This window comes from Coloeus monedula (assembly GCF_965178545.1).
Source record: "Coloeus monedula genome assembly, chromosome: 2".
Classification (NCBI taxonomy): Eukaryota; Metazoa; Chordata; class Aves; order Passeriformes; family Corvidae; genus Coloeus; species Coloeus monedula.
This window is the reverse complement of record NC_138782.1, coordinates 102153038-102172191: the sequence shown is the minus strand read 5'-3', so window position 1 is coordinate 102172191 and position 19154 is coordinate 102153038. Positions and strand designations below refer to the sequence as shown.

Here is a 19154-nt window from a genome sequence, read left to right as displayed (position 1 = left end):
ACCAGCTTAACGACCTCGTTCAGCTCCAGCCTTTTGGACGTGCTAAATGTGTCAACGCACCCGAGAGGTCTCATTTGCCTTTTAACAACTGGGGCTTCCAGAACGAGGTGGTTGATGCCAAACCGCTGCAACCTCACACACCTCGTGCCCCGCCCCCAAAACAACAGCTGATTTAGGTTTTTAAAATACCATTATTGGCGGGGAGAGGGAACAAAACCAACCACACAAATAAGCCAACCCATACAAAGCCCCGCGCCGCAGGATTTTCCGGTACTTTGGCCTCTCTGGCGGCCTGTTGGACGCCCCGGCGCTCCCGTGAGCGCGGCGGCCGCGCAGGCGCAGCGGTGCCGGGGTGGGCGCAGAGCGGGGCGGGGGCGCGGATGGCGGCGGGGCCGTGCGATGCTACGCTGGCTCGTGGCCGTGCTCAGTCACTCCTGTTTTCTCCCCAGGGCCGGTTCTATGTTCTACGCGGTACGCAAGGGCCGGCGGACCGGCGTCTACCGCACCTGGTGAGCAAGGGCCGTGGTGGAGAGGGGAACCCGCCCGGCCCGGCCTCACCGCGGCCCGCTCTGTTGCAGGGCGGAGTGCCAGGAGCAGGTGAACAAATTCCCCTTCGCTAGCTTCAAGAAGTTCGCCAGCGAGAAGGACGCCTGGACCTTCGTTCGCGCCGGCCTCCCGGGGCCGCAGCAGCCCGAGCCGGCAGGTAGCGCGTCCCGCCGCCCGGGCGGGAGGAAGGGAAGGAGGGCGGGCGGGCGTCCCGCCGGGGCTCGGGGCAGGCAGGAGGCGGCCCCGCCTGCCCTGCACGGTGGCTGTGCCAGCGCTGCGGCCTCTGTCGGAAGGCGGGTACCAGCCCCTGTTCATTCCGCGTCACTGGCGCAGGGCCGTGGCGGTGGCCCCCGGACGCAGCGGTGGATGTGCCAGGGCAGTGAGAGTGTTTCTGTGGGTCCTTGGAGAGCGTTGCTTGTTCTGTGTCTGTAATTAAGGTGTAAGGGCCCTTACATGTCTGTTTCTTCTTCGGTTTGATTTAGGATGAAGAATGACTTGTGTATTCTAGTCTTTTTGCATAATAGTTTGGGGTGGTGTCAGATAAGACTAACATTGCTAATCGTTGATATCAACTGTTGGCTTTAGAAGCAGTCATTTCGAATATAATTTGATTTTGCTGAATTTGTTTTTTTTTTTTTTTTTTAAGGGGCACTTGGTCCTCCAGCTGTAACTCAAGAAAGTGGTAGCCAGAGAGAGGAACCAGAATTCAATACTGTTTGTTGTAGTACATATAAAAGGCCATATGAACAGTCTACAAACGAAGAGCAGATTGCAAAGCGTGTAAAACATGATGAAGCACACTCAGTGTGCTCAACATCAACAGTCAGTGAAGATAAGTTTTCATATATGGGTGAGGTCTTTGATAATTAATTTAATTTTCTTTTTTTTACTCTCTGTGAAGTAACAAGTGTAACTATTAGAAAGCTTTTAGAGAGGTTTTTATATGGCAGCATTAGGCCCACTATTACTTTTTGAAATGAAAATGTGAGTCATGATCTATTTGTTCACATTGTCCTTCAGTTTAATTTTGATTGGTTTTAACTGGTACCAACATATAGCTTAATCATATCATTCTAGGTGTGATTTTATGTGTGTCTGGGTTACAGACTATATTTAAGTGTATTGCTGTAGTTGGGAAGTTTTGAAGAAGACATGAAGTATACTGAGATGTATGGGATGTGGGGCAGAAGCTGTTCTTGAGGCTGGCTGGTTTGACAGCCAGCAGTGAGGGTGTCAAGCTGCAATGGAACTTGTGGTGTTCTGTGCTGCTAATTCATGTGGCTTCTGCAGTTAAACTTTAGGAAGGGTTCTTTGGGGAGGGATGTTTTGGGGATTAATATGCTGGCAAACATTTCTTTCAGCTTAAAGAGTCCATGTTCTTAAAGTGCTTGAACTTCTGATTTTGGTAATTTTTTTGTAGGTGACTTTGCAGTTGTTTATACAGATGGCTGTTGCACTGGTAATGGACGTAATAGGGCACGAGCTGGAATAGGTGTCTACTGGGGACCAGGCCACCCTTTGTAAGTAGCTGGCTGGAGTTTTTTTTTAATTAATATATTCTATTTGGGTTTTATGTGCTTTACAATACCAGCCTCCTTTTAAATGTGAAACTCTGATGTTGAGACTGATAATGACAATGTTATAAGACAGAGGCGATACTGAGGGGAACAAAGAAAGCAGCTTCTCTGGGAAAGACAACTGGAAATATTTTGGAGGGCTGAAGCTAGAATTCAAGTAACCTGGAAAATTTTAAAATAGAAGTTGGTGTGCACAGAAGATGGCAAATGGAATGTCATACTCGTGTCAGATCCTGATATGTGGGTTGCTCCATGCCGGTGAAAGCTAGAGCTAGAATATCCATTCATACTTTTTTATAAAAACAAAAGTAACTCTCTTGTCTTTAATTTTTAAGTGTGTAGCCATTTTACACCAGTCTCGATACTCGGGATAACTAATCTACTATTTGTTCTTTGGACACAGAAATACCAGTGAAAGACTTCCTGGACGGCAGACTAATCAAAGAGCAGAAATCCATGTAAGTAGTCAATGTCCTGAATTCTCCATGTTGCCTGTTTCAACTCTGGTTTCCAGAAACCAATATGGAGCTCTAAGGGAAGTATGTAAAATATCCAGAGTTACGACTTCAAACAAATAGTTATTTTCAAGTTTTATTGGTCTTTATTGGCTTTGAACAAGGTAATTCACCCTGAGAATTCCCAAATGTTACCAAGCACAGCTATTTAAACAGCCTTACATTAGGGAAGTCTGCTCTCAAATCTTCATAGATTCCCTTTCATTTTCAATGTGTATGTTTCAGACCTTGGAGTGAGGGCTGCTGAGTATTGGTTAAGAGGAGAGTCAGCTTCTTAGGATGGCAGAATCAGAGTATTCGTAATCCTTGGGTAAATCTAAGAAACAATTCTAGGCTCCTGACTAACTTCTGTTTGTGACAGCAGGTTTAGTCTTCCCTTCTCATCTCCTCTTAATTATGATACTGCTGCTATGCCATACTCTGTTTGGACATGAACTGAAATGGGCACTTGATCTGCTTGAAAACTGCAAAGTTTATTTTAGAGACAAGCAGAGGTGGTGTTGGTGTGCCAGTCGTCAAACTTGTCACTAAAGAGCTTTTCAGTTCTACATCCACACCCAGCCACTTCTCCATGTTACCATTTCAGAGCACCAAAAAAACCCCCAACCTGTTAAGGCTTCCAGACTGTTGGAACCGATATGAATCCTTCCTTCTCAAAGTTTTGGAGAAAATGCCTAAAACTTGTTTTGCAGTTGATAGAGGTTTTGGTAGTTAGAAAATGGTTCAGAGAGCTACTCCTTCAGCACAGAGTTGAAACTCAGAATGTTATGAGGTTTTGTTTGCCATTGAAACTAAGGTGCTTGCCTCTGCCTGAATCATAAAGACGTCATCTGCATACATAATTTTGGGATCCCCTACACTAAAATGTGTTGATAATCATTGGTGGAGAAGTTACAGTAATACTCTTTGCAGTTCTGTGTTAGCATCAGGTACTTTCTTGATATTTTAGTTCTGTGTGGTCAGAATCCTTTCTGAACTGTGATTGTATTGAAATGTTCTTAAGGCAGCCTGCAAAGCAATAGAGCAAGCCAAGAGTCAAAACATCAAGAAGTTAATAATCTACACTGATAGCAAGTTTACTATTAATGGTAAGTTAACAATTTTAATTTTCCTGATACTTAAAAACACTGCATGCTATTTCATTATATTAAGACCCACAGAACATTCTGAGTCCTGGAGAGAGGAATGTAAGGAAGACAGTGCATAACTCATCACTCATGACCGCTTGGGGGAAAACTGGAGTATCAGACCTTGCCTGCTAACCATAGGAAATAAAAATAGCATCAAAATGTCTGTTACAGTAGTTGCTGACAGAAGTAACAACAGGATTTTTGTCTTGAGGTGCTTAGTGTGACACAAGATCTAGAAAAATTGTTGCTTATGTATAGGCTGTGAACGCTGTACTCAGGAAATGACTTGGAAGTTGATGTGGTAACCTGTAGGTTTTTTGTTGGATTGGAGAGGCTGTCTTAAACACGTGTGAAATACATTCAAGTTTTCTTGCTTCCAAGCTTTTAGGCTACACTGAAAGACTAGCCAGAAATGATATGTGCTCAGAGTATGTATTAAAAGTTTCACCTTCATCTAAAGACTTTGAAAACTTAATTCTATTCTCTATAAATACCATATGAAGCAGCTGATAAGACTTAGTTTCTGAAAAAAACTTTCTTCCTCTTTCCCCAAGATCTTCAGATTTTGTTCCTGTGATAATCTTGAACTGCATAAGTATTTTTTTTCTTTCTTTTTTTTCTCAGTTTTACAAAGGCAGTACATGTTTCCAGATTGCTTTGGAGATTTGATTTTGTGAGGTTTTTTTTGAAATGACCTTAAACAAAAACTTAGTGCTACTTATGGTTGAAAATTAAATGTTGCTCTTTTACCCTGTTTTTATCTTAATCTCTTTGGTTTTGCTTGCAGTTTCATTTTGCATTTTGAGTCACCAAGATGCAGGTTCCGATTCTTGTTCAACCAAAGTTATTTTGTAGATGTGTCTAGGAGTTATTATTTAAAAATGCCAGGGAAGGAGGCCTGTAGTTAAATACAAATGGCTGTAGTTTGGTTTTAAGGAGGTTTTGCGTGCAAGATTGCTGATTTCCTATTTGGTTCAGGTCATGAAAGCAGTAAGGATGTCTTACATTGTCCACACCAGCTAAGATATTAAAAAAAAAAAATCCTTACTTAAGCAGAACATAGACAATTTTCTGGCCAGCAGTAAACTTAGGTTACTGGACCATCAAGCAAATCCTTAGCTTCAGTTTATTGCAGTTAATGAGATAATTTGTGTATAATGCATATATAAGATTGTAGTATTTAAATTAAATATCTCTTTGGGAAAACATGGTTGGGTAATTCAGATAATAATGAAAAAATACAATCCTGAAAGACAGCAGCAGAGAACGAAACAAGAATTATCTTTTGTCTCCAGTGTCTTTGTCTGAGACTTTGTACAGGAGTTAATGTCTTGTTAAAGGCTGTTGGCTCCATCTAGATCCTTGCTGGCTCCTTTAATAGTGCTGTTTACTGTTTGCACAGGTATTACGAGCTGGGTTGACAATTGGAAAACAAATGGCTGGAGAACAAGTTCAGGAGGAAGTGTAATAAATAAAGAAGATTTTGAAAGGCTTGATAATCTAGTGAAAGACATAGAAATTCAGTGGGTAAGTTCCTTGTTTCTTATTCTTAATGACATCTTAAACATGTTTCTGGTAAAAACTTAAAAGTGTGGTCATAACTGAGAATTTTGTAGACCATAAGACTCACATCCTTAAATAAAACTGTAAATACAGAGGAGCTGCTTGTTGTGTTTAAAGCAAATTAGCAACATAACAAAGATTCTTGGAACCAGTATTTCATTTAAATGAATATTTGTGTTTGTTTCCTGTCTCTTACTACTACTTAGAAAATGTCTGCAATAATTATTTTTAGTGTGTTAGTAGATGCAATTTCTGTTACTGGAAATCTAACCTTGGAATATAACTGTCTTTTTGTGTCATAGCTGAATTTCTGTATTTGCTTTTCAGAACTCATTAAGATGCTGGTTTGTTGGAGTAAATCACATGAGTGTCTTTAAACTGGGAAAACGGAGTGTGTGTAACCCCAAATAAGCTAACTCTAGTTTTCTATGCCTTAACCGTGTTTCTTCTGAGAAAAATTGGCAAAAAGATCTTTAAAATAACAATTCTTAAGTTGTTTTGCTCTCCAGTAAAGAAGTAACTGGATATATATATATATGGGTATTTCTGATAAAATGTATTTTTCTGAAACCTTAATATCAGTGCTTAACACTTTAGGGAATATATTCCTTCCCCTCTTAAAATTTAGCCTGTGTTATAAGAGCACTGGATTGAGAAAATGTGTCTACCATTGACTTTGCAGCTGCTAATGGCATGTTTACTCAGCTTCTGTCTTTCCTCTGTAGAAAACAGGGTCATGTAGATGTTTAATCTGCAATATTTTAATGGGAATTTATTGCAGATACTCTGTTCATGTTGTTCTGTGTTAGTTGTTGACTCCAGTTTACAGGCTGACTAGATTTTCTATAGCTGCTCCTATTTTCTGTTGAGGAGAAACTAAAAATTCAAAGACCAGCTAAGCTGTTCTTGGGAATATTTTACATAATTAACAGATACTTCTTTATGGACACTTCTTAAACCTGAATCTCTTTTAAAAATTGGGAAGAATTTTGTTTCTGGAGGAGTGTTGTATGCGTACAGAATCTTCCATGGGCTGCAGGTGAATCTCTGCTCCACCATGGACTTCCCTGGGCTGTAAGGAGGACAGGCTGACTGACCATGGTCTGCACCACAGACTGCAGGGGCATCTCTGCTCAGGTGCCTGGAGCACCTGCTCCTTCAGCAGTGACATTGGCATCTGCAGAGCTGTTCCTCTCATGTATTCTCAGTCTTTTCTCTGGCTGTTGTGCAGCATTTTTACCCTTTCTTAAACATGTTATCACAGAAGAGCCATCAGCTTTGCTGGTGGGCTTAGCTGTGTCTAACTGTGGGTCCCTTTTTGGGCTGTCTGGATCTGGTTCTGTCTGATGTAGGGGCACTGCTGGTGTCTTTTCACAGAATCCACACCTGCAGCCCTTCACCTGGTACCAAACCCTTGCCATATAAATCTAGTATCATCTCACACACCTTCATGCTTGTCCCCTCTCAGATCTTGTCAAATAGCAAGCTTGATTTTTCTTCCTCACCTGCCTACTCCACCCTTACTTCTGACAAGGATGGGCTTAGAGTTGAAAGATTTTTCCATTCCTGATTGATGGATGGACAATTAAGACATCTGAAAATTGAGAGATTCTTTTAATATCCTGTGTCTGTATCCTAAGCAAGTGCTCTAACTACCAAGGCTTTTAGTGGAATAGAGGTCTTTTGCTTTTGGGGAAAGGTTAACTCAGTCTAAGCACTGAATGCAGGGAGGTTTTTCTCTCTTCTCTGTAAGTGGGAATTTTGAGTTAGAGCTGTTGTCTGCATGTCTTAAAGGAGAGGTTAGGTGGTCCTTATGCTATTCACTAATTCCCATAAAGATGATTTTCACAGTTTGGCAAGACTTTCCCTAGAAGAAGAGAGACTATGAAAATCCCTGGGAAGAATGACTAAGGGCTAAATGTTAGGTGAGGACCTCTGAGGAGGTGCTCCTGTACTATCAGTGACAGGGTGTTGCTTGATCAAATTTCATGTATCTACTTTCTTCCTGGTTTCTTTCAAATCTAACACTCCTATATTTTGCCCTGACAGATGCATATTCCTGGTCATGCTGGCTTCCGAGGAAATGAAGAAGCTGATAGACTAGCAAGAGAAGGAGCTTGTAAACAGAAGTGCTGATGTCCTGGGACTAGAGACTGTTGCGCTGGGAGGAAAAGGCCTAACATGACAGCAACAGCTTGAACTGCTGTAATTGTTTTGGAGTTGAACTTTGAGCTGTACTTCTTTCTGGCCTGAAGCACTACATATAAACCAACTTCTGGGAAGGAAAACCCCACATTTTCTTCTATTGCATTTGTTTTATAATTGAGACAATATTTAGTTGATGATACTGAGAATTTGTTTTTTCTGCATCTATTGGAAGGGCTGTGGTCAGTGTTTTTAGCCGTCTTGTGTACTTAAGAATTCACCATAAAGACAGGCTTCTGGAGAAGTAATATTAAATTGAAGTGTTCTGTATTTTTCTCGTAGTGAAATAAATTATTTTTTTGTACAGAGGTGTATATTGCAGCCCAAAATAGCTGGGGCAGACTTTGGGGTTGGTTGATTTGGTAGGAGGGTCATCTAAGACAGATGTCTATTGGTCCACTCTGGCATTCTGGTACTGGCAATAACTGCTCCACAGATGGGTTTGTAACACTGACCTGTGTGTGCCTCACAGTGTCAGGTACAGCACCAGTAGCTTGCTTTTATCATGGTTTTTTGCAGGGTGGCATAAACAAAGAAGAAGCCAGATCACAAGAAAACCTGAACAATGAATTTTTACTGTTCTGTACCTGCTTCATGTCCAAACTCTGTCTATGGCTTCCTGTTTCCATTAAGTAGTTTTTTTTATGCATACTGGTTCTCATTAGCATTGTTAGGTCCTCTTCAGTGTTGTCCCAAAGGTAGTAATAGACCAGTTCATCTGAAATGGGACTAGAAGATGATAAGCTTCTTCATATCTTCTGGATGTCAAATGTTTGACTTCATTTTTTCCAGTCAATTATGAGATTAATGGAATGGCTAATGTGCACTTGAATTGGAGAGTAATTACCAGTAATCAACATGGCTTTATTTTCTATGCAAGTATACAGGAAAAGCAAACAGGTTTGTTGTGTTATCTGTGTCATCTTCTCTATATGATACCTTTGTACCACTGAATAGTAGGGCTTAAGCTAGAAGTAACTGAAATGTTTTTGTATTTGTTAATTGCTGTACAGAATGGTTAGAACTGCAGAAGCTTGTTACTTAATAGTTCTCATGCATTATAATATCATATCCTGAGTCCAAGTATGAGGTTTTACATATTTAGTCGCATGGTTGTGGTAGGAGGAGGAAACTGGCTAGCCAATAGTTAATAGATCAGTGAGGGTTGGTTGTTGTTTTGTTTGTTTTTTTTTCTCCAAAGCTGTACACTAGAGCTCATCTAGGGGTCATGAGGGCACTGATTGGATTGCCCCCTTTGCTTCTTTTGTATATCTGCACAGTTATCTGTTTAATTTGGAAGTTTGGCTGCAAGGATAAGATCCACCACCCCAATCAGATTTCTAATTACTTGCCTATGGTACATACTCAGTTAAACAAGTAAATCCTATTTGCTGTATGGAAATCAGTATTTTTTTGGAAGCAGAAGCTTTGGAAAAACTAAGCTAGTGGTGGGTAAATAATAAGAACTGTGTAATACTGAATTTAGGTCACTCGATTACCTGCGTCTAATAGGTAGATTATAACAAAATCTAATAGGACAGTTTTATATTAATTTGATACAAATATTCTTAGTCTGGAAATTTAGGACAGAAGAAAGCAAAGAGGAAGGTTATAAGATTAAGGCTGATTAAAGGACGAAAAAGAAATAGTACTTTTCACAAGTATTTAACAAGGCCTTGAGGGCCTGCAGAGGATGTTGGATGTCCAAGTCCTGTCTTTTCAGCAAACTGCAAGTTTAGGAGAATATTGGCAGTTACCAGCCATGACCTTCAGTGCTGGCTGTCCCAAATCATTTCCTTGTCCTCCATCTGCCTTAACACAGCTTCTAGAGTATCTGTTTGATGACCAGTGCTGCTCAAACATGAATACTATGAAAGATCTGGTACCTTTTAATAAAAATTGGAATAGTAGTGGTTGAGACACTTTGGTAAGTATAAAACTCTTTTTAGTAAGAAGAATGCTAAGGAGGGATTGTTTTAGTTGTCTGTCCATTCTTATATCATGTTTTGCTGGCTGTTGGTTTATTTGCCATATAGAATCATATAGACTGAGAAGTGTGGAGGCTGGAGGGGGCACACCCCACTGTGTCGTGTTCACTCCAGCTCAGGGAGGACACTGAAGCTGCATCTCCATGGATGGAGATCATGCAAGCTTTTCTGCGCAGCATTTCTTACCACTAGGTTTTTTCCTTCTAATTTCTTCTTTATTTTTCCATATTGTGGGGTTGCAATGCAGGCCTTTAAGCCTGAGACGTACCAGTAAGTTCTGTCAGAGCATTACAGCCAGGGCAGATACGATGCAAACACCGTGGCCGGTCAGTCGCGTTACCCGAGGGGGCTGGTGCGGGCGAGAAGCCCCGAGCCCCGGCCGCTCTCTCGGCGAGACTCGGCTCTCAGCCTGGAGCTGTTCCCTCAAACGAAAGCGCCGCGCTCCGCACCGCACCCTGTGCAGCGAGTTCGGAGCTGCCCCTGGCGCCCTTAAAGGCTCTGCCCCAGGCCGCGGGCCGGGCCGGGTCCCCGCTCGCTGCCGGGCCCTGGAGCCCCGCCGGGGCGGGACGCGCTCCAGCCCGGCCCCGCGGACGCTGAGGCGGCGCGATGGTGGAGGCCTGGTACATGGACGAGTCCCAGGAGGACCAGCGGGCCCCGCACCGGCAGCGGCCCAACCGCGCCGTCAGCCTGGAGCAGCTGCGCCGCCTCGGCGTGGTGTACCGCAGGGTACGGCGGGGTGTACGGCGGGAGTACCGCGGGGTACGGAGGGGGTACCGGGGTGTACGGCAGGACGCCGCGGCGCCGGGCTGAGCCGCGCGGGGAGCCCGCACCGGGCCGCGGAGGGCGAGGCAGCCCGGGCGGGGGCCGGTGCACGCACCCCGTGTCCCTGTGGCAGCTCCCCCTGCGGACCGGCCCGCCCCGGCACTCCCGGCACCTCGAGATTCCCACGAGTTCCCCGAGTTCCGCCATAAGCAATGGCGTACGAATGCTTTTTTCTTTCCCTCTCTGCCTATTTTTTTTTTTTTTTTTTAGTTGGATGCTGATAACTATGAGACTGATCCATGCTTGAAAGAGATTCGGAGAGCAGAAAATTATTCTTGGATGGATATAGTGACCATACATAAGGACAAGCTTCCAAATTATGAGGAAAAGGTACGCGAAACTTTGTTTTCATTGCGGGTTTCCGCTCCGTCTGCCGCTGGAGCGTGCGGCCAGCGTGTGACCCCTGCACAGCCAGCAGGACACAGGGATGAGGCTTCCACGTCTAAAATACATCCTGTACCGAAGTCCTTAACATTAAAAAAGACCTTTTGATATTATTTTAAAGACAGCAGAGGTCTTTTGCTTCTGTAGATTGCTTTCAGAGGTTTTGAGGATCATTTCTATCACTGTCATCTCAAAACTAAGATTCCTACCAGGAGAGTTCTGCCAATGCTGACCTGTCCTCAGAGAGCCTCTCTGGCAAGTGGCTGCCAGCTGGGCCTGGGCTTTGAAGGCTAAAACGTCCTAATGGCTGCCTGCATAATGTGCCTTTTTAAAGTGAGTGTTAACCCTACAGAATTGGAGGGTTACATTCCTTGTACAAGAAGATTGTTACCTTGGGGAGTTGGTACCTTGACAATTTCATAACAGCTCAGTGCTGTTCAGGTGAGCCTCCTTGAAGGAGCTTTCTCATCCCAGCCTCCAGGTGCTGCTGGCTTGCTGCTCTGACTTGAGGACAGCAGCCCAATGACACTTTCATATTTTTATTAAAATTCCATTTACCAGTTTGTTTTAAGCCCATTGTGTTCTAGTTGTTTTATCTTGGTGAAAAGGTGAATTAGGTAGTAACTCATTAGGTAGATGTCCTGGGTAGGCTTTATCTGACAGAAACACATTCTTTACAAGATGTAGGTACTTTTGCTCATCCTGCTGTGCCAGATCACTTCTGGCTCAAGGACATTTGCACGAGTGTGGCTAAATATCATCCAGACCTGAGCAGGTGGTGATGGTACCTGGCACTGCACTGCTCACTGTGCACTAACCCTCTCAGTTCTTCGTTAATTGTACTTTTAAAATGTGTTTTATGTCCTGTGCATGTAGAAGAAGAATTCACCGTTCCAGAAAAAAAGAGAATGGTGCTGCCGCTGCCTTGGACGAGAGAGCCTGGAGCTGGGTCTCACTGTGTGTGGGCAGGCATGACACACTGTTTATATCAGATTGCTGTAGATGGGCCATGTTTGGCAGTAACTGCATTTTCACTGACAGTAGTAGTACTCGCTGCAGCTAATTCAGCTCTACATCAGTGTAAAAGGGGGGGATAATCTGTAGCTTTGTTTTGGTATTGCACGTTGGGGAAAAAAAAAAAAGGCACAAAATGATCAAACTGAGCACGTGCCAGGACCAAATCCCGCAGTGGGAAGTTTTACCCATTTCTCTTTCAAATGGGTGTAAGCATTACTGTTATTCAGAGAATGGTTATGTACAGCTAGAGCTGCTTTTCTTGTCAGAGGAGTGCTGTCCTCTAAAGGAAATGTATGAGCCTGCTTAGATGTGTCCTGAGACAGGGACTGCCTGGCCGGCTTGGCCATCTTAACCATGTTGGTCTCCTCTGTTAGTTAAAACACAGTTACCCTTTGAAAGCTTTTCTCTGCTTTGCCACATGTTTCTACCAGATTTCTTTGCAGTTTTCCCATGTTCAGTAGTTTTTAAGAAATATTTGCTATTCCTAGATAAAAACATTTTATGAAGAACATTTACACCTTGATGATGAAATTCGCTACATCTTAGAGGGATCTGGCTATTTTGATGTTCGAGACAAGGACGACAAATGGATTCGGATTTCCATGGAAAAAGGAGACATGATAACCCTCCCTGCCGGCATATATCACCGATTTACACTGGATGAGAACGTATGTTGTTGTAGATTACCGTAAATTTTGATGACAAATCCATGTGAATATGTATCACATTAGTAACTACATGCCCTGAGACTTGCAGTTCATTAGCAAAATAGATATGAAGGAGGAGAATGAAAAATATTAAATAATTCACAGCATCTGAACCTTTCATCTCCAGGTCACAAATTCAGCTTCTCCTTGTCAGCTGTAAGTCATGGCCACATGATATCTGTGGCATATCAAGCCTTGGGCTGACCCTCCCACAATTGCCCCAGCTGTCGGTTGAGGCAGACAAGGTGTAGATGGATCCTTCTGTGTTGCCTTGTTGTGTATTTTTGTAGGGATAGAAGTGCATGTCTGTGTATAGCAGTGACATTTTTCACAAGTGTTAAATTCACCTTTGGGGGAAGAAGGATTTAAGGGTCCAGAGCCACTACTTGCAACTACTGTGTGCTAAGCTGGATGCTGGCTTCACAGGAGGTGACCTCTTTTGGAATGGTATTTTTGTCAGTGGGAGCATGAGATTTGCACTCAGCGTCTTGATCTGTGTTTCTGTTCTTGTGGGCTTTTACAAATGTGTTTGTAACCTTGGAATTACCCCTGCAAAATGGGGAAACGTACTGTCTCCTGTGTGGCAAAATCACATCTCTGGTGAAGCCTTGAGAATGGTTTTGTTTTGAATCAGCTGTCCAGATAGCAGTGTTCATACATGTGAAAAAAGGAGATGCTTTGTTGGTGAAAAACCTGACTTTTCCCATCTGCATCTTGAGATCCACAGTGAATAAGCTGCATTTACTATTTTAAGACCTTTTCTTTACATAGACAAAGTGTCAGGGGTTATGGTTGAATCCCCAAGAAGTCTTAAATGTTTGTTTACTTCAGGAGCTTTAGTCCAGAAGAGCCATCTTCAAAGTAAAATCTTTAGGTGCTTCTAGACCCTTGCATTTTGCAGCTAAGTTCTGTTGGTACCTAACTTTATTCTTACCATTGCTGAACACCTGGGTGTAAGATAATCTATCTGTGTTTTATAGAATAGGTAGGGTCTAAATCTGTAGTGTAGTGGACAGAAGAGGAGAGTTCCCCATAGCCCCATGGTTTGGAGCACTTCTGCAGGATGTAAAATCCAAGTTTCTGCTGCCACAGCTGTACCTTGCACCAGGCATACTTTTGGTTAGCTGGTGTGAGAGGCTGTTGCTTTTCCTGTTGGAATCTGGAGACTTTTCACTTCCTGTAAGCATTATTTTTTGGGTAGTTTATGCACTCCCCATTCAGTTTTTATGGCTCTGACTTCAAAGCTTCTGGTATTCCCCAAAAGCATTGTGTAAACATCTTGGGTACTCTGGTTGCTGCTGTTTAACTAAGCAAATAGGATTTAAATGCTGCACTGCTGATTATTGTGGATCCAGTGCAAAAGATTTGGATAAGACGGGATGGTTTTGGTTTCTTTGAAACAGGGAGGTACTGCCTCTGCCTGAACTGGAGCTTCTGATCATGACACAATGTATCACTGCATTATGCCAGAGTCTCCCACAGCAGGCACTGGGAGCAGGAACAGCAGTATAGTGCTATTATTTTCTGGATTGTGTGAAGCTTTCAATCCATCATGAAATAGTTTCAAAAATTTCTGCAGAAGTGCAAATGAAACCCTAGCTTTGGAATGAAGATCCCTCAAAAAGGAGCTCTTAAATTACTTGTCACTTCTTGTTCTTTGGCAGAATTACGTGAAGGCAATGAGGCTGTTTGTTGGAGAACCCGTCTGGACTGCGTACAACAGGCCGGCTGATGATTTTCCTGCTCGGAAACAATATATGAAGTTTTTGGCTGATGAAGCACAGTAATGGTGTCTGAGACCTGACCTGACAGGTGGAATGTCCTGAAGCCCCATCAGAATAAATGTGCCTTGTTGCTTTTCACTGATTAAACTTGTATTTACACAGGAAATTGGAATCACAGAATTACGGAAAAATTTAGATTGAAAGGTCATTTGGAGGTCATTTGGTCCAACCCTGTGAATTACTATGCCAGATTTAAAGCTAGACCAAGTTGCTCAAGACCCTGAAGTTTGGAAACCTCTGTGGTGGAGGTCCCACAGCCTGTCTGGGTGCTGGTTCCAGCACTTAGCTGCTCCCATGGCCAAGCATTTGTTCTTCATGGCCAACTCCTTGGTTGCAGCTTGCAGTTGTTGTCTCTCGCCCTTTCACTGCATGTCTGAGGAGAGTCTGGCTCTGTCTTCTTCACAGTCCCTCTTCTAGCAGGAAACTGTAGTTGGGTCTCCTCTGAGCTTTCCCCTCTCCAGGCTGCACAAACCAGTGCCCTTGGCTGGGCTCCCTTCTGTTAAGTAAGATGTTCAGTATGTTTTGCCCTGGTTCTGGTGACTGAGGGCTGTCACTTGTAACCACCTGACAGTTAAGGTCAAAGCACTGACTGTTTTGAGCCCAATGGACCCGAAGTTCTTGGCTCCGTAGTTTGCATCCTCAGGCTACGAGGCTGCTGTGGGACATGCTAGTGAAAGTCTTGCTGGAGTCAAGGTGAATGGTGCCTGTGGTGTCCCCTCTGTCACAGAGCCAGTCCTTGCCCCTGGCAGTCAGCATCAAGCAGAACCTGCCCTTGGTGAATTGGCATTGACTGGTTGCTCCCCATCACCTGGTATTTCTTGTGCCTGGAACACCTTCCATAATGGCTTATTCTGTAACAGTTCTGGGGACTGAAGTGGGGCTGAGCAGCCTGAAGTTCCCCAGATCGTCTGTCTGCCTTTTTGAAGGTGGCAGTGTTATTTGCTTTTTTATGCTCAAAAAGGTTTTCCTGATCTCTGTGACCTTTCAAAGATGCCAGCAGCCTTGCAGTGACATTAGCTAGTTGCACTTACTGTTGCTCAGGAATCCATTTTCTAACCTTTTTTTCCTTGATATTTCTGGCAGGTGGAATTGGGAGAGGTGGGCTACATTAATATTCATTTTGCTCAGAATCCATGCTAATGAACTACGTAGGATTCTGGTTTTAATTAAAGAAAATAAACCCTGCTTCCTTCTTGTCTAAAAATGTTCATAAGGTAAATTTGCATAATCGGCATTTTAGTATGCAGCTTTCCAAGTTCTGCCCTGGTGCATAAACCTGTGGTTTTCTCAGTAAAATGTAGCAAATTGTTCTTGCAATTTATTAATAAAATTACTTTGACCTAGGTATGTTGATTTTTTTTTTGTGTGGTTTTTTTTTTTTTTTTTAATTCCTTGTGCTGCCATTTAGGACACATTGAACAACAGTGTTACCGTAATTGTTAATCAGCTTTTATTCCTTGTGCTGGCACTGATTTGTTCTGTAACATGGGACAAATTACTGACTGTGTGCCTCAGTTTCTTGAGCTGTGAGAGGGAGAAGAGTAGGCTTAGGCACACTAGGCTGGTTTTCAGCAAATGCCTTGTGCTTATACAGGACGTGGAGCTCCCCAGCAAAGGGCACTGGAGCGTTTTGGGATGAATTTGCTCTTCTCGATGATGAATTATGTCAGCTGGGCAGATGTACTGCTTGCTCCAGCTCTCAGTGGATGATGAGCTGACTGCAGCCTGTGTGCTGATTTCAGCCAGATACAAGCTCCTGCCTCACAGTCTCCTAAATAAACAGCTCTAGAAAGAGGTTGAAATGGCCCTACCTGGCTCTTCCTAATGTGGCAGATGATGGGTAATTGAACTTCCCACTGTTTTTCCCTATGACTGCGTACACAGCCCTTCTTTAGTAGGAAACTGTTTTTCTCACTTTGTAGCAGCATTACTGTTAACCATTTCTAGGTGTTTTATTTCTCTAAGCGTTTCTGAAAAGTGAAGTTGCAATTTTGAAATGAAATTGTACTAAACTTAAAAGTTGGAAGGGGGAAAGGGGTGAAAAGTCATGTTTCCCGGGGTTTGGGTTGCAAGCTAGATGAGATGTGGGGAGACAGCTGACCCTTCAGTCTGCCAGTGTGGGCTTAGTTTATGGGAGGGGGTGCAGGCACAACCCATGCTTGCCAAATGCAAACCCACCCAGATCTCCATGCAGCCAGGACTGGCTTTTGTGCTGTGGTCCAAAAGCCTGTCTGAAAAATCAGTGTTATGAGCAAATAGGAAGTTTAGCTTCAGTCAGACTCACACGGGGGAGGCTGTGTTGTGACATGTGCCTTACCAGCTCAGGGATTTGTGTGCCACTCGTCTAGAGGGAGCACTTGAATGTCCTCTTGTACAGCACACTGGGGCTTCCTGCTCCCAGAACAAACTTTGGGGATTTTTCAAGGTACAACTACAGGAATAAATGACAGTTATTGCCTGCAGCAGATTTTATTCCTTTGATTTATATGCCACAGAAAACTGGGTTTCAGAATGTAAAGTAAAATGACTGCTTTCTCCTGGTGCTGGTATCCAATCTAATTCATCCCCCTTCTAAGCTTTTGGTTCCTTTTTTTTTTTTTTAACAGAAGCCAAGGTGAGACTTTTCATTCCTCCTTTGGGCCTTTCTGTTTTGATCTCTCTCTGCAAAAGGAGAGGTGGAGGCAGCAGCGTGTGCCCTCAGGAACCCCCAGCTGCAGAACAGCCATCCCCTAACAGGCTGGGGGAGCGCCCAGGAAGAGAGAGCAGGTAATGCATTCTCCTCAGGAGAGATTTACAATTTGGAGTGGTGATGAGGGATGGACAGTAAAGCAGCTGCCCACAGCAATTGCTTTCAGCAGCTCGCTGATGTAGGATGTGACCTGGGAAGCAGGACTGAACCACCTTGTTTTGTTGCCTCTCTGGAGGAATATATACACCCGATACAGCTCCCATCTCCTGGCTGTCAAAATAACACACGATCACCCCACTGCAGATCGTTCATCATTTTCATAGCACAATGCATTCTGCTGCTGAGAGGTGGCAGGGGCTGCGGGGGTCTGACTGTCAACACTTCGGAGTCCCTGCCCTTTAGTGCTATAGGTGTCTTTGAAAGGGTGAAAGCTTTGCACTCTGAAAGCGGTTTTTGTCAGCCAGGAAAAAAGCAATTTGGGACTGGTATAAAGATTCCACACCTGCAAAGAGGTTATGTGGGAGATAGCAGTGGGAGGAAACAGCTGGGCAGAAAAAAAATGTTAATATTAATAGAAAACATTCCAGAAAGTGGAGAGAGATGGGAAGGAGAGCATGCCATTCCTTCAGATGAAAAATGCATGTTATTTTCATGGTGATTTTTGTAGGTTTTTTTCTTTTTTCTCCCCCACCCTTCCAAGTGCAAAGTGAAATCGATTTTTGGTCCAAAAACATGGTTCTGTTTTACCACAGATAGTGGAAAATCTTGGTATATTGATGTAATATGAAAATTCATGTAAGTAGTTCCAGCAACATCGTATTGGCAGCATTAACTCAGGCACAGGAAATATTTCAGCTCCTCCAGGATTAGAGTTTAAAAAAAAATAGGAGAAATGGCACTGAATTGAGATGTTTAAATATAGCTTTTTTTGGTACCTATGTATTATTTTCTGCTTTAATCCAAACCTTCCCAAAGTGGCATATACCCCATTTTCTCATGAACATCTTGAGAGAGCTCTTCTGAAGGGGACTCAATGCAAACTGTGGATGGACAGTCTGATTTTTAATAATTTAGGTGGGCAAACTGGTGGCTGCACTCCCTTGTTATATGTCCTGGGGCAAGTTTCTCTGGCTGGATTTTTTAACGAAAAGACACTTCACAGCCAGTTGGTCATTAACTAGTAACATCCACTGGGGGGGCCTAAAAATAGGTGAAGGGAAATGCTGTTGGTGGTGGGTGTCTCGCTCTGGGCTGCCTGAGAGCGGGGGCTGTGCTGCTACCTGCTGCTGTGGGAGCTGGTAGCTGCCTGGCCTGGCTGCTGAACTTGACAAGTACAAATCTTCATGTACTCAAAGCATCGGGTCCTACTGGCAGAACAGGCACTCTCCTGCCAGGTTTCTGGTTCCAGGATTTAGCTTGAACTAGGAATTTGTGAGAAGGGACAGTTTCCTGACAAAGGCAGTCATTTAATATCAGCTGGCAAACACCAGCACACATAAAGACTGAGATGAAAGCTGAGCACTGTTTTGAAGACTATTTCTTTGTGGCTAAATTGTGGATTTAGATATTTGGCCAAGCAGTAGACCTGACCTGTGCTATGCTTGAAAATTACATCATCTGTTTGTGAGTCTTTCCTGGGAAAATGATAGAAATTCTCAATTCCCTCCGCTCCCCCCAAAACAGGGGAAGAAGTCTGAGAATAGGGTCACTGCCTGTTGTCTTCTATTTCCTGAAGTCAAATAAACATATCAACTCATTGGGGGCTGAATTAGTGTTACAATTTAAATATTCCTGGCTCAAAGATCCAGATTTGATCTGATTTGCTGCACTCATTGTGATTTTACAGCTTGATTCTCAAAACATTTTGTGTGGTGGCAAAAAGGTAATACTCTGTTATACCTGCAATTTGAAAAACCTGTTTTTGTGCAACTGAGTCACTAGCTCTCATTATTTATTAACTGTATAAATAGCCAGATAAGGTAAAGAAGCAAAATTCTACAAACAAAAATGCTTGGGGAAAGATTCAACAGTTAAAGGACCGTGTATCTCTTTCAATTCTGGCCTCCCCTGCTGCAGTTCTCTCTGGGATACCTGTATAAATTTTGTTTCATTCTCTGTGCTGCTTCTCAGGCTACCAATTAAAAACTGTTGTGCCTGTCAATATTGGCTGGTAGAAAATTGGGCTGTGTATGCTCTGGGACTGCCTTTGGTCATGGACACAGCCCAG

At 43.3% G+C, this 19154-nt stretch overlaps 2 protein-coding genes across 3 annotated transcripts; both read left to right on the top strand.

The window, feature by feature from the left end:
* The first annotated feature begins 370 nt into the window (after positions 1–370).
* On the top strand, positions 371–7840 carry RNASEH1 (ribonuclease H1). Its single transcript, XM_082277037.1, has 8 exons — positions 371–509; positions 579–703; positions 1193–1396; positions 1967–2066; positions 2527–2581; positions 3642–3726; positions 5171–5295; positions 7381–7840. The coding sequence occupies exons 1-8, from the start codon at positions 400–402 to the stop codon at positions 7465–7467; spliced, it is 891 nt and encodes a 296-aa protein (XP_082133163.1). The 5' UTR covers positions 371–399; the 3' UTR covers positions 7468–7840.
* A 2160-nt stretch (positions 7841–10000) lies between these two features.
* ADI1 (acireductone dioxygenase 1) lies at positions 10001–15572 on the top strand. 2 transcript variants are annotated; one of them, XM_082277049.1, is made up of 4 exons: positions 10001–10283; positions 10557–10676; positions 12236–12415; positions 14119–15572. In XM_082277049.1, exons 1-4 carry the CDS (start codon positions 10131–10133, stop codon positions 14239–14241), a joined length of 576 nt encoding a protein of 191 aa, XP_082133175.1. In that variant the 5' UTR covers positions 10001–10130; the 3' UTR covers positions 14242–15572. The 2 variants fall into 2 exon arrangements, with proteins under 2 accessions (XP_082133175.1, XP_082133176.1); XM_082277050.1 differs by having other exon boundaries at positions 10008–10250.
* Positions 15573–19154: the final 3582 nt, after the last annotated feature.